Source organism: Pan troglodytes, chromosome 12 (genome assembly GCF_028858775.2).
Source record: "Pan troglodytes isolate AG18354 chromosome 12, NHGRI_mPanTro3-v2.0_pri, whole genome shotgun sequence".
NCBI classification, from domain to species: domain Eukaryota; kingdom Metazoa; phylum Chordata; class Mammalia; order Primates; family Hominidae; genus Pan; species Pan troglodytes.
The window spans coordinates 92052529-92064909 of NC_072410.2; the positions used below are offsets into that span (position 1 = coordinate 92052529).

Consider the following 12381-nt stretch of genomic DNA (forward strand, 5'->3'; position numbering starts at 1 on the left):
TATAAAATTACACCAAATCTGTCCACACTCCACCATCTTCCCTTCTGATGCTCTACCACTGTCTCTCCTGTGGACAAGTGCAGGAGCTCCTGGCTTCCTTCCTGCTTCCAGTCCCTGCCCACACCCTCTCTCTGGTCCCCAGATTGCTCCTAGAAGCCCCATTCTATGTACAGATCTGATCATGCCCCACCTCTTTAACAGCCCTGCAGAGTTTATGGGGTATAAAACATTTCCTCACCCAGCTTTCCAACCTACCTTTCTGGCAATGTCATCCAACACTTCCTACCCACCCTCTCTGCCCCCATCCCACAAAACCCTCCAACGCCCCGTGACCTTTCCAATGCAACTCATGGGCCTCTGTGCACTTGCTGCTCAGGGAAGCTGTGGATACCTTTTTAACCCACCTACCAGTTCTTCACCTGGCAGTGCTCAATAAATATTCATGAGATGTGCTAGTACCCCATAGCCTCTTGTGCACATGAGAGCACACTGGAAAGCTGTTTTGTACTGCAGCTTGAAATGTTAACTGAGAGTGAGGATGCTTGAATCCTAGTTCAGGCTCACTGACTGTGCCACCAGGGACAGTGCAGACTAGTCTCAGTCCCTGTAAAGGGTGGTATATCAGAGTGCCCATCTGGGGCTCACATTTGATGATGCAAAGGACTTGATGGCTTACCCCAAAGGTATCCCTTTTTCTCACCAACAGGAAAGGACCTCGGAAGTCTTCTAAGGAGAGTCATGGCCTATTACCAGGAGCCTTCAGTGGAGACCTCCATCATCAAGTTCAAAGACCAGGACTTTACCACCTTGCGGGATCACTGCCTGAGCATGGGCCGGACGTTTAAGGATGAGACATTCCCTGCAGCAGATTCTTCCATAGGCCAGAAGCTGCTCCAGGAAAAACGCCTCTCCAATGTGATATGGAAGCGGCCACAGGTGAGTGAGCCCCACAGAAGCATACCCAGCTCCAGGGTCCTCGGAGTCGCCTGCCATGGCACCTCCAGCCAAAAGGAGGTGGAGCCAAACCAAACTGGAAGGAGAATGAAATTCACCGGGTATCTCTGCTCCAGTGTTGTAGCTACTCAGCAGGATGGGAAGATGCTATAGCAGGAACCAGGAGCCCAGACTCCTGAGTTCTAACCCAGTTCTAACACTAAGTACATCACTAAATTAAAATACCTCAGTTTTTCATCCAAAAAATGGGAAACCACGGGTATGAAGATTGTAGTTGTTGCTCTTTGGAGTCTCCTCCACCCCATAATTGACCCCATCTATCACTCTGTCACCCTTTCTTCTCTTCAGGTGTCAGTATCTTTATATTCTTTTTTCCTTCCCTGTTAGAATTTGCTCAAAGGGAAGATAGCAGGTCAGTCATTTACACTATAGGATGAATTTAAATAATCACCTCTCCTCTCTGCTTTATATTCACATTCTCGATCTTAGAGAGGCTTGACCACCTGTAAGAGAATTTTAGACATTAACTTTAAAATTAGGGAGAAATTGCAGGACAACATTCAGACCTCCCTGACTCCACAACCCCAGCAGATGGCCACTACCTCTACCTTGCAGCCAGGTGAACCCTTCTGGTTTTTCTAGAAATATCTTAATTTTAGGGCATGACAACTCCACGGAAAATATCTCAGCTGACTCAACATTCTGATAATCTCATCAGGACTACTGTTGATGCAAAGCACCCGGATAAGGACCACCCTAAGGACCCTTTTGCCCAAACCTCTATTCACACTTCTGTAGGCACCAGCATAACCTAGAATGAGATAAAATAATAGAATGTCTAGTAAGCTAATCATTATAATATCTGCAACCGTTATTGAGCACTGATTAAATGCCAAGCACTGTCTAAACACTTCCCATAAAGTGAAGGTAGGTTACAGAGTAAAGTTATTTTCTAATGGTGACTACTAAGAGGCTATGAGGTCCTCTAAAGTATTTGTCTGGTCTGTGGATATCTAATTCAGTTCTGCACATGGGAAGGAGAACTGAAGACATCAGGCTCTGGGAGGCGACACCTCTTGCCCTACGTTGGGACAGATTTGAAGCTTTGGTGAAGGGAAGGGTTAGGGATCAGGTAGGGTTTGGGATGCTGCTTAGAGAAAAGTGGGGTGTTTCAGCATTCTAGGGTCCTCTTATCAGCCATTGGCAGTAAGTCCTCAACAATGACTCTCTTCTTCTAGCCTTTACCTCCTAAGGAGAGCTGAAGCAGAGAATTCTATTTAAAGAAGTTCCAAGAGGTCATTTTTTTCCCTTTGCTATTTTCAGAGGCTGAGATTATTTCAGAAAGTGGTGGGATTTTTTTCTCACAAGGTGCTGAGCAATAGATGTAAGACCATATTTATAGTGTTGAAGAATTTATAACACTTCTCTTTAGAAAGGATTGAGAGATTCTAATTATCTGAATCTCACAACAACTCAACTTGTGATGTCTTTTGGGGGCAAGGAGAAACTGAGGCCAACAGAAGTGAAATTACTTATAAAGAATAATGCCAGGAACCCAAAATAGAGGCATCCAGGGGCCGAATCTGCTTTTCCCATTACTACTCTCCTCATCCAAAAGCTTACCTGAGCTCTACTGGGGGGATTGGGGACAGGGGTATTTTTCATTCTGGCACTTCTTTTTAAATGTCATATTTCTTTGTCTTTCTTATCACAGTTGACAAGACTTACCTTTGTGTAGTACTTTCCAGAGCTTTCCATGTGTCTTCTCATACTTTATCTGCTTTGTTTTCTCCTAACTTTATAGAAAACTGATGTTCAGACAGGTAATATGATATGCCAAGGTGACATGATTAGAGAGGGAAGGATCCAGAATTTAAATGAAGATTCTTTCCACCTGCTGCACTTTCCCCCCACTGACTAAATGCCTAACAGGGACTCTGTTGGAATTTGGATGAACAAGTACATGAGTGAATGGATGAATGAAGGACCCTATCTACAGGTGCCTGATGCATGTTTCAAGTTCACATGTGCAAGAAAGAAACCCTGAGTTGATGTATTTTCCAAGTAGGACAGTAAAGGAAAAAGCCAATGTACTCACCCCTTCGACACTGTGATGTCCTTGACCCACAGTGTACAGCTGTGACTGCAGAGAGCACTGGAAGAGGAGCCACACCAGCCTGGCTCAATCCTAGTAGTAATGGCCACACCCACAGAGTGTTGACCATATGGCAGGCCTGGCTTTAGGAGCTTTGACTCATCGATCTTCACAGTAACTCTATGATAAGGTACTGTTATGAGCCTCATTTTGCAGCTGAGAAGCAGAATCAGAGAGTAGGGGGACCTCTGCCCAAAGTCATATAGTTAGATGGTACTAGAGCTGGAATTTGAACCCAGGAGTCTGGTTCCAAGACCTGAGCTCCTAACACCATGTTACATGGCCCTTGTAAGGCCTCATCATAAGCTTATGTCCTATTCTGGGCTCCTGCCTGTCACTAGTAATGTTTTGTGCACTAGTAGAATCTTCTACCTCATGTGAGTAAAACAGGAATCAATCCCTCTCTAAAGTTGATCTATGTTCTGCCCTTTTTTCCCTTTTTAGGGATAAAAATGGCACCTGTACCACATATGATTACTTTAAGTACTAAATGAGTACAATACTTAGAATAGTGTCTAGCACAGTCTAAACACTAAGTAAACACTAGTTTTTGTTACTGTGATTAATTTGGGAAAAGTCATAAGGTAGCAGCCTCAGGGCCTATTCCCTGGGATTCTTGGGTTTTCACAGTCCAGCCATCTCAGCTTCAGTCCTTGGCCAGTTTAAGAAAACTCTTTCAGGGAAAAATGTGGGTCAGGGGCTGAAAGAAGGTTGGCAGGGAGTGTAGAAAATGCCTTTCTTCTCATGTTCTGCTTTTTTTTTTTTTTCTTTTTTTTGAGATGGAGTCTTGTTCTGTTGCCCAGGCTAGAGTGCAGTGGCACAATCTCAGCTCACTGCAACCTCCACCTCCTGGGTTCAAGCGATTCTCCTGCCTCAGCCTCCTGAGTAGCCGGGATTACAGGCGCCCGCCACCATGCCCGGCTGATTTTTGTATTTTAGTAGAGACAGGGTTTTACCATGTTGGTCAGGCTGGTCTCAAACTCCTGACCTCGAGTGATCCACCCACCTCAGCCTCCCAAAGTGCTGGGATTACAGGCATGAGACACCACGCCCGGCCTCATGTTCTGCTTTCTGTCACTATTTTTAGAAAGTTGACTCCCAAGCTATAGCTTGCTGAGTGCCTGTCCAGAGGTCTGACCAGTGGCCCTTAAACTTCAACTATATAATGGCTGAGGTAGCACCAAGGTGTTTTAGGCCATCTCCACATTCTAAGTTTTTCCTGACAATGAGAAAGCTCCTCCTGTAGGCAACTGGTAAACCACAAGGGACATCATTCTGTTTTGAGTATTCATCCCAGCTTGGCAGGTTCAACACTAGCCCAGGAGTCAGGGGCATGAGAACCAGGCTTAGCTTTCTATGCCTGGTGCAGAAAAGTTTTGTGTCGTGTATCTTTCTTTCTTTCTCCTCCCTGCCATCTTACCTACCCTTTCCTTCCTCTGGCTCTTGTCCTTCCTTCCTCTAACAATTAACCCAATAACCTAAACCATTTTGCTGCTGAAACTTTTTCTGAAGTAGAAGGAAGCGCCGTTCACATCCTGCTTTATTCTGTTCCCAAGCCCTCCCCCTCCCCCAGCCAGGCTCTGCAACAGCCCGTGATGGTGCCCTGTGCAAATGGCACTGAGAGGACCCGACTCCTCATCAGCCTCAATGCTTCCTACAACCCTGGTCTCAGCAAGGGACAGTGCTAAGGATTATACTTACACGTGAGGTATCTATGTGATATTTCCCTGAGCTAAATTTAGTACTTAGAGTGGACCCCTTTTAGGAGAATTTTTATTTCATGGATAGTTTATCAAGCATGCACATGTGTGAAGTATTATGCTAAGCACTTTACATGCAATATTTCATTTAATTACCCTCACAGTCCTGTGAGGTAGATAATACTATCATCCTCATTAAATAGATCAGCACCATCCAATAGAACATTCTGTGATGATGGAAATGTTCTTCCCGCACTGTTCAATACAGTAGCCACTAGTCACGTGTGGCTATTGAGCACTTGAAATGTGACTGATGCAACTGAGGGATTAAAGGTTTAACTTTTATTGAATTTAAATTAATTTAAATGTAAGTATCCACATATGGCTTGTGGCTACCATATTGGACAGTACACGATGGTAGACAGTAGAGCTTCACAACAATCACCAGTGTTGTCAGATAAACTGAAATTTCATTTTTGTACCCATTTTATAGTAAAACATGTTTTACTTCTCAACTGAAAAATGGGCTGTGTGCCCCAAGCACGTTACTTAACAGGTGTTCGAAGCTCAGCACAGCCCCGTTGTGGCTTCCCGCCTGTGGCCATCCTAGAGGGAGGCACTGCCTGTCCCAGTGACACCTTCCTTCCATACAGCCAGATCAGTTTCTGAAAGGATCATTCACTAGAAACGACTCACCTTGCGACCAAAATGTGCTCTTCAGGAAAGGAAGAGGTTAACAAGGTCAAGTTGTAAGTGCAGGTTAGGTTATGAAAACGTTCCATAAGGCAATAGGTAACAAAAAATGGCAGAAAGTGACCCTGCAAACAGCCAAGTGTCATTCAACCAGAGAACTTTGATGCCAATAAATCAAAGTCCTCTAGCAAAAATAGAAAAGGGAGTGACGCTGACACCTGTCCCAGACTGAACTCTGGCCACCATGTGAAAGGGCTGAATACTAAGATGCTAAACACAGGGCTCTCTTATCCAAGAGCAGCATGCCATGTGAGGATGTGGAAGTCTTTAGAGAGAATGCAGAAATATGCCGAGTGCTGTCACATGGAAGACATTATTTCTTGGCATATTTCTCCGTCTACCTCTGGAGACGATTAGGGTACAGCAGCTGGCTTGAGATCACATCAGAGAGCGTATTTTCTAAGATGCCAGGAGCCCTTGCATTACAAGAGCTCTGACATACCTAATATAACACAGATTACCCCCAAGCTTTGCCTGGAGAAAGGTCTCCACAATCCAGAATTAAGTTCCTAAGATTACTTAGCTTGACTATTGCTGTTGGCTTCTGTATTACTCAGGGTTCTCCAGAGAAAAAGAATCATTAATATATATCCTGTTGACATATTTATTGCTAGCAAATATATCAATATATCTTATATAAATATATTCTAGTATATATCTCATTAACATATTGATGTATATCCTAATAGATATCCTATTGATATATTTATGATGAGAGATTTACTAGGAGGGATTGGCTCACATGCTTATAGAGGCTGAGAAGTCCCACAATATGCCACCTGCAATCTGGAGACCCAGGAAAGCCACTGATGTAGTTAAATCTGAGTGGGAGGCCAGAGAACCAGAGAATAGATGATGTAATTCCCTGTCCAAGGACAGGAAAAGACCAGTGTCTCAGCTCAAGGAGTCAGGCAGAGAAAGGGCAAATTCTCCGTTTATCTTTTGTTCTGTTTAGGCCCTGAATAGACTGGATGGTGCCCACCCACCCTGGGAAGGGAATCTGCTTTGCTAAATCCCCCAACTCAAATGTTAAAGTCATGTGGAAGCACCCTCATGGACATGCCCAGAAGTAATGTTTAGCCAAGTATCTGGGCGCTCCGTGATGCAGTTAGGATGGTATATAAAATTAACCCTCCCAACTTCCTTCTGCACTAATAATGTTTCAGAGCCCTCAAAGGCCAAGTCCATCTCACAGGATCTGAAAACATAAAGTTGAGAAGATGCTGCCTGCTGGTGTGGTCAGAGTGAAGAAGAAGACACTATGGAGGCAGACACCTGATTCAGAGCCTGTTTCTTGTGTGACCTGGAACAAATCGCTCAACTTCTCTGAAGCTGCTCCCTGGCCCTGGCTGGGTCTCAGAATCCCCTGAGAAGCTATGTGAATCTTGAACGCTATCTCTGAATGACCTGTGAAATCAAAGTAGTGGGAAGTGGGACACAGCAGTCTCCCTGTCTGTGAAGCTGCTGGGTGATTCACAGTCGGCTGGAGACTGCCCATTGCTGGCAGTTCAGCCTGAATCTAATCCAGGTTCTCATCACACTGGCTTCACTGCCCTGATGTGCCTGGCCCATCTGGTAACAGGTGGCCTTCCCAGAGTCAGCACATTCACATTTTCCCAGCCATCTTTACCTGTTTCCTTAATGGGCCTCATCTCAGGAAGTCAGCCTGGCAGACTAAAACGCTCCTGGGTATCATTTCCATCCCTTCCTACCATCTCTCTTTTTCGATTATTGGTCACAGCTCTAAAGTCCAGAGTCCGGAAGGAACAAGCAGGTTAGAGGACAGGAGACATAGAAGCTGCTTTTGAGCCCACCTTTGATGAAAATGACTCCTATGTTTTCCCATAAACTTGAAGTTGACTATTGATTTGTGGTTTGAAATCATCACCATTGAATTTTCATCACATTAAAATATCTTTTTGTTCCTAATTAGCTAAAATTTTTGTTTTTAACTTTTATTGTTGTAGTAAATCATAAAAAGTTGTTGTATGTTTATCAAATGCCTTCATAGCATTTATTGAAAGGATACAAATTTTTCTCCCTTTGGCCCATGTAAGTGCTACTTCATATTATTAGATGTCTGATGTGAAACCATCCTTGCATTCTGCATTTCTACAGCAAATACTACACGATGATAACAAATTATCCAAAATAAGTCTGGTATGTCTGTGTGTTTTCTCTCAGATTGGGCATCAAGGCTATGCTGGCTTCTTAAATGGTGGCAGGATTCTTTTTTAATTTTTATTTTTACACTGAAACTGTCAATGACACTGGAATTGTCTATTCTCTGAAAGTTTGAGGGAACTCAGAGGAAAAATTGCATGTACCTGTAAGCCTTTACAGCGCATTCGGGTGATACTCTTTGGTAACTTTAAAATACTATTCCAAGGCTGTTAGTCTTTTCAGCTTATTTACTAACATGAGTCAATGTTAGCCAAGTTAATTTTTGTCAAAAAATCATCAGATTTTTTAATTGATTGGCATAGAATTCTACATCATGATTTTATATTTCTAAAGCCCAATTTTTAATTCTACTTTTATTTGGGTTTCTCTACCATATTTGCCAAAGGTTGGGTCTATGTAACCCTCCCCCAAATATTAGGTTGGTGCAAAAGTAATTGTGGTTTTTGCCATTGAAAGTAATGGCAAAAACCATTATTGGCCATTACTTTCAATGGCAAATAATAGAACAATTTATTTATTAATCTTGCTGTTTTTCTGGTATATAATTCACTAATTGTTCTTTTCAGTTCTTCCTCCTATTTTTGTGAGGCTCTTTTTGTCTTTTTCTTTCTAAGATCTATGAATTGACTGCTAAATTCATGTTTTTATTCTATCTTGTTTAATAATGAATGCATCTGAGGCTATGGGTTTGTCTGAGTATAGCCTTTTTAATTTTGCAAATATTTCAAAAGAGGGGGATCAATATTTTTTGAACATGTACTATGTCAGACACTGCGCTAAGTATTTCACATCCTTCCTCATTTGTAAATGTAAGGACTGGTCCAGCTTTACAAGGCTGTTGGGAGCCTATCAGAGAGAACCCAGGAGCAAGGTACCCGCCCTCAGCAAGGGTTTGATGAATGACAGCCATTGCCTTCATTGCATCGTCATTAGATTCTCTCAACTGTCCTTACATTTTGTATTATTGTTCCCATTTTACACATGAGGAAACTGAGGCACAGCAAAGTAATGGGAATTGTTCATGGTCTCAAGGTCACCCAGGGAGAAATGTTAGAGTAGGATTCCACAACAGGTCTGTCTGAATGGGCTTTCCAAGCACACCTTCCCCTGCCCTGGGGTTACCTGGAGGGGAGCTAGCAGGACCACAGTGAAGAAGAGCTGTGGCCAAGATCAAGAAAATGGAGCAAAGCCATCTTTGTTCCTGGTCTGAAAATGCCACAGCCTCCATCTCTTCTTTACTTCTCACGAGTGGAGGATCTTTGACAGCAGGCCTCCTTTGAGACCCTAAGTCCCCTTTTCCAGTAGAGAGAGGAGACAAGTAAAGGCTACTGAAATGCCCTACACCATTTTAAAACTGGCTGTACTTGGAGCTCTGCATGCAGCTAAAGGCCCTCCGGACGTCCTTCCCTCTTTCTTGCGTTGGGGGAAATGCCAAAGTTCTGCCCACGATGGCTCTGGCAGAGGGTCGGACCTGGTGCCACCCCAGGGTCCCCCTCACCCGGGAGGGCCTGGGCCTGAGAGTTCCCCTCCCGGCATGTGACGGGGTCAGTTAGTTGTAGAGAAAGCAGCGGGAGGAGTTTGGTAAAATGATCCCCACAGCCAGGACCCTGTGTTTGCAGGCGGGCACACCTTCATTTTCCCCTTAGTGTGCATCTCTTCCAGGAAACCTGGGCAGTTTATGAAGAGCTGGCAGGTTCTACAAGGCACGTGACTCTGTATATGAATGGCTACTGAGCAAATGAATCCAATTCCAGTTTGCGGGCCTGCTCTCTGCAGACTTATTGGTCAATGTGAAAAGAAATGATATAAGGACCAATTACCAAATTATGCAAATCCAGGAAGAGCTGCACAGAGAGGAGGCCCAGGTCATCCTGGCCAAGTCTAGAGGGCTGGCTGGTGCTGGGGCAGAAGCCAGACCTGTGGCCTGGTGTTCTCCCAAAGTGCCTGGGGATCCCCTTTGGGAACTCTCACAATTTTGGTGCCTGCTGACAGTTCTTCATATTCTTCCCAGATGTGGCAGCACTGGCGGAATCCTCCATAACCACTGTCTCTGGCTGGCAGGCACTATGTGTGTTAGAAGTTAAGGAAGGACCGGGCACTGAGTACCAGCTCCTCACACAAGGGGACTGCGGTCTTCCAGACCCAGTCTGTGAGTTACCCAGGGAGTGGGCAAAGAGCTGAGTCATGTGTACCTTGTATCCCTTATAGCACACGGCTAGACTTAAACCTGTAGTCCAAAATACCTATGCTAATTTCTGAGATATACCATTTCACAACAAAAGCTTTATTATGAAAGTTATAGTACTTTATTATGTTTATAAACCTCTCCTCTAATAAATGTATTCTATTCATTTTTGATGGTTTATTTACAACCTCTTAATAAAACACTGCCTTGTCGAGATGGAATGGCTGTTTGATCCAAGGACTCCAAGTCCTTATTTATGTTATCTCTCCATGTAGTATGCTAATGCGTTTATGGCCTGTCTTGTCAGTTACATTTACACTCCGTGACACCTGCTGCCTTCCTGGTAGCAATAAAGGCTGAAGAACGTGGTGAACTTTCCTAACTCAGATTTTAAGCACCTATTTAAGAATTAACCTCAACCCTTGAAAGACAAAGTGAATGATGTCACTTTGGGATACAAAGGAATAAACGATGTTCATAGCTTTTCTCCCTCTTTCCTAAAGGATCTACCAGGGGGTCCTCCTCACTTCATCCTTGATGATATAAGCAGATTTGACATCCAACAAGGAGGCGCAGGTAAGAGTGCAACATCTTCCCTCCATGCCCTGGATAGGAAGTGGTGGAGGGTGGTGCTTACCCACAGAGTCCTGCCCCACTTCTGAGGGAGAAAGTCCAGTTCCCTTGGTGCTGCCGTGGACAAACTGCTCACGCCCAGTCCTGCAGCCTGCAATGAGCAGGGGAAAAGGAGACAGGAAAAATGAAAGCAAACATACACTGAGTTTCTGCAATGACCGTGCAAGATACCTTGTGTGTGCAACAACCCCATTTTATATATGTGACAATGGAGAGTGCAAGAGGTAAAATAATTTGCTTAATGTCACACACTCAGTTAGCAACAGAGTTAAGAATCCAGCACTCTCTGACTGCTTCCCACCCCACCAGACATTCCCAGAGCAAAGGAGCTGCTGAGAGCTGGAGGGCATGGACAGGGAAACAGGAGGGGCTGCCTAAGAAGAGGTACCTGGGCTGTTCCAGGTGTGGCCAAGAGAAACCTCAGAAAGAGAAGCCTTGGAGTGAAAGGGCAGAGCTGGCTGGAAAGTGGATAGGAGTTGGGAGACAGCAAAAACAACAACCCTTCTGAGAATACACTCTAAGCTTTCAAAATGTCAGCTTGCCGATGATAGGTCCTGTACTTGAACTTCGCCTGGTGAAATCACCGTGCCTTGGACCAAGTCAGTAGAGCCTGCCTGGCCACCAGCCAAGGGTTCCCCTGTTGGGGTTTCACCTAACTGGAGAAAGGACCTCTCTGAGGCCATCTTTGTGGCTTCTGTACTGAACCCAGTGTCTGGTGTGAAATGGCATTCAAAGACCAATTGATCATGTTAGGGGTGAAGGAGAAAGGACTCAGGGAGGGGAGGAGAGACTCAAAAGGGCTTACAAGGACATCCAAGGAGAAACTCGAGGCCATGCATCCCTCAAGGAGGAAAAGGAGAGAACGTCCCCCTACTTCTGCACAGGGACAGGCTGAGCTAACAGCAAAGAAAAACGCGAATCAGTTTTCCTCAATTGTACGCAGCATCATTGCCAAAATTTGCTGTAACTGAGCACCTCTGGCAAAAAGAGAATCAGAGGCTGGACGTGCTGTCTCATACCTGTAATCCCAGCACTTTGAGAGGCTGAGATGGGTGGATCACTTGAGATCAGGAGTTTGAGACCAGCCTGGCCAACATGGTGAAACCCTGTCTACACTAAAAATAAAAAAAATTAGCCGGGCTTGGTGCAGCTGTGGAGGCTGTGGCAGGAGAATCGCTTGAACCCGGGAGGCGGAGGTTGCAGTGAGCCCAGAGCGCGTCACTGCACTCCAGCCTGGGCTACAGAGCGAGACTCCATGAACAGCACCACCACCACTGCCCCTTCTTTATCTTGCTTGGAGCCGGTCCCTGTGACTCCCTCCCCCGGTTCTCCTCTCTCAGAGGAAAAAAAATGCATTATTTAGAAGGAAGTGTGTAGCCTCTTGTGGTAAGGACCTTTGAAATTATGGGACAGGGTTTCCAAGTGTGTCCAATCAGCCTTTCCTGGCTTTTCTCCCCTCACAGCTGACTGCTGGTTCCTGGCAGCACTGGGCTCCTTGACTCAGAACCCACAGTACAGGCAGAAGATCCTGATGGTCCAAAGCTTTTCACACCAGTATGCTGGCATTTTCCATTTCCGGGTACGTGTGCCCTTACAGCACTCATTATATGATGGGGTTCTTTGTGAGTACAGAGAAGGTGAAAGTCTTAAGTTTTCTCATGGCCGAGAAGCCTGAGATGAAAGTGACAGTTGTGTTAGTTACCCTCCCTACCTTCAAAAAAAGGATTCAAGCTTATAATCTGACAACACACAGGGAAGATGAGAGTTGAAATGTTTTTGTGTAAATAAAAAGAAATGACAGAAATGATTAGCAAAAG

At 44.7% G+C, this 12381-nt stretch overlaps 1 protein-coding gene across 1 annotated transcript in view; it reads left to right on the forward strand.

Moving 5' to 3' along the window:
* The window catches only part of CAPN13 (calpain 13), an 85625-nt gene that overhangs the window by 19412 nt on the left and 53832 nt on the right, over positions 1-12381 (forward strand). The window contains exons 2-4 of the mRNA XM_016948291.3: positions 707-936; positions 10435-10507; positions 12028-12143. Coding sequence (XP_016803780.2) covers positions 739-936; positions 10435-10507; positions 12028-12143 — 387 coding nt within the window. The 5' untranslated portion in view covers positions 707-738. The remainder of the gene's footprint in view (positions 1-706; positions 937-10434; positions 10508-12027; positions 12144-12381) is intronic.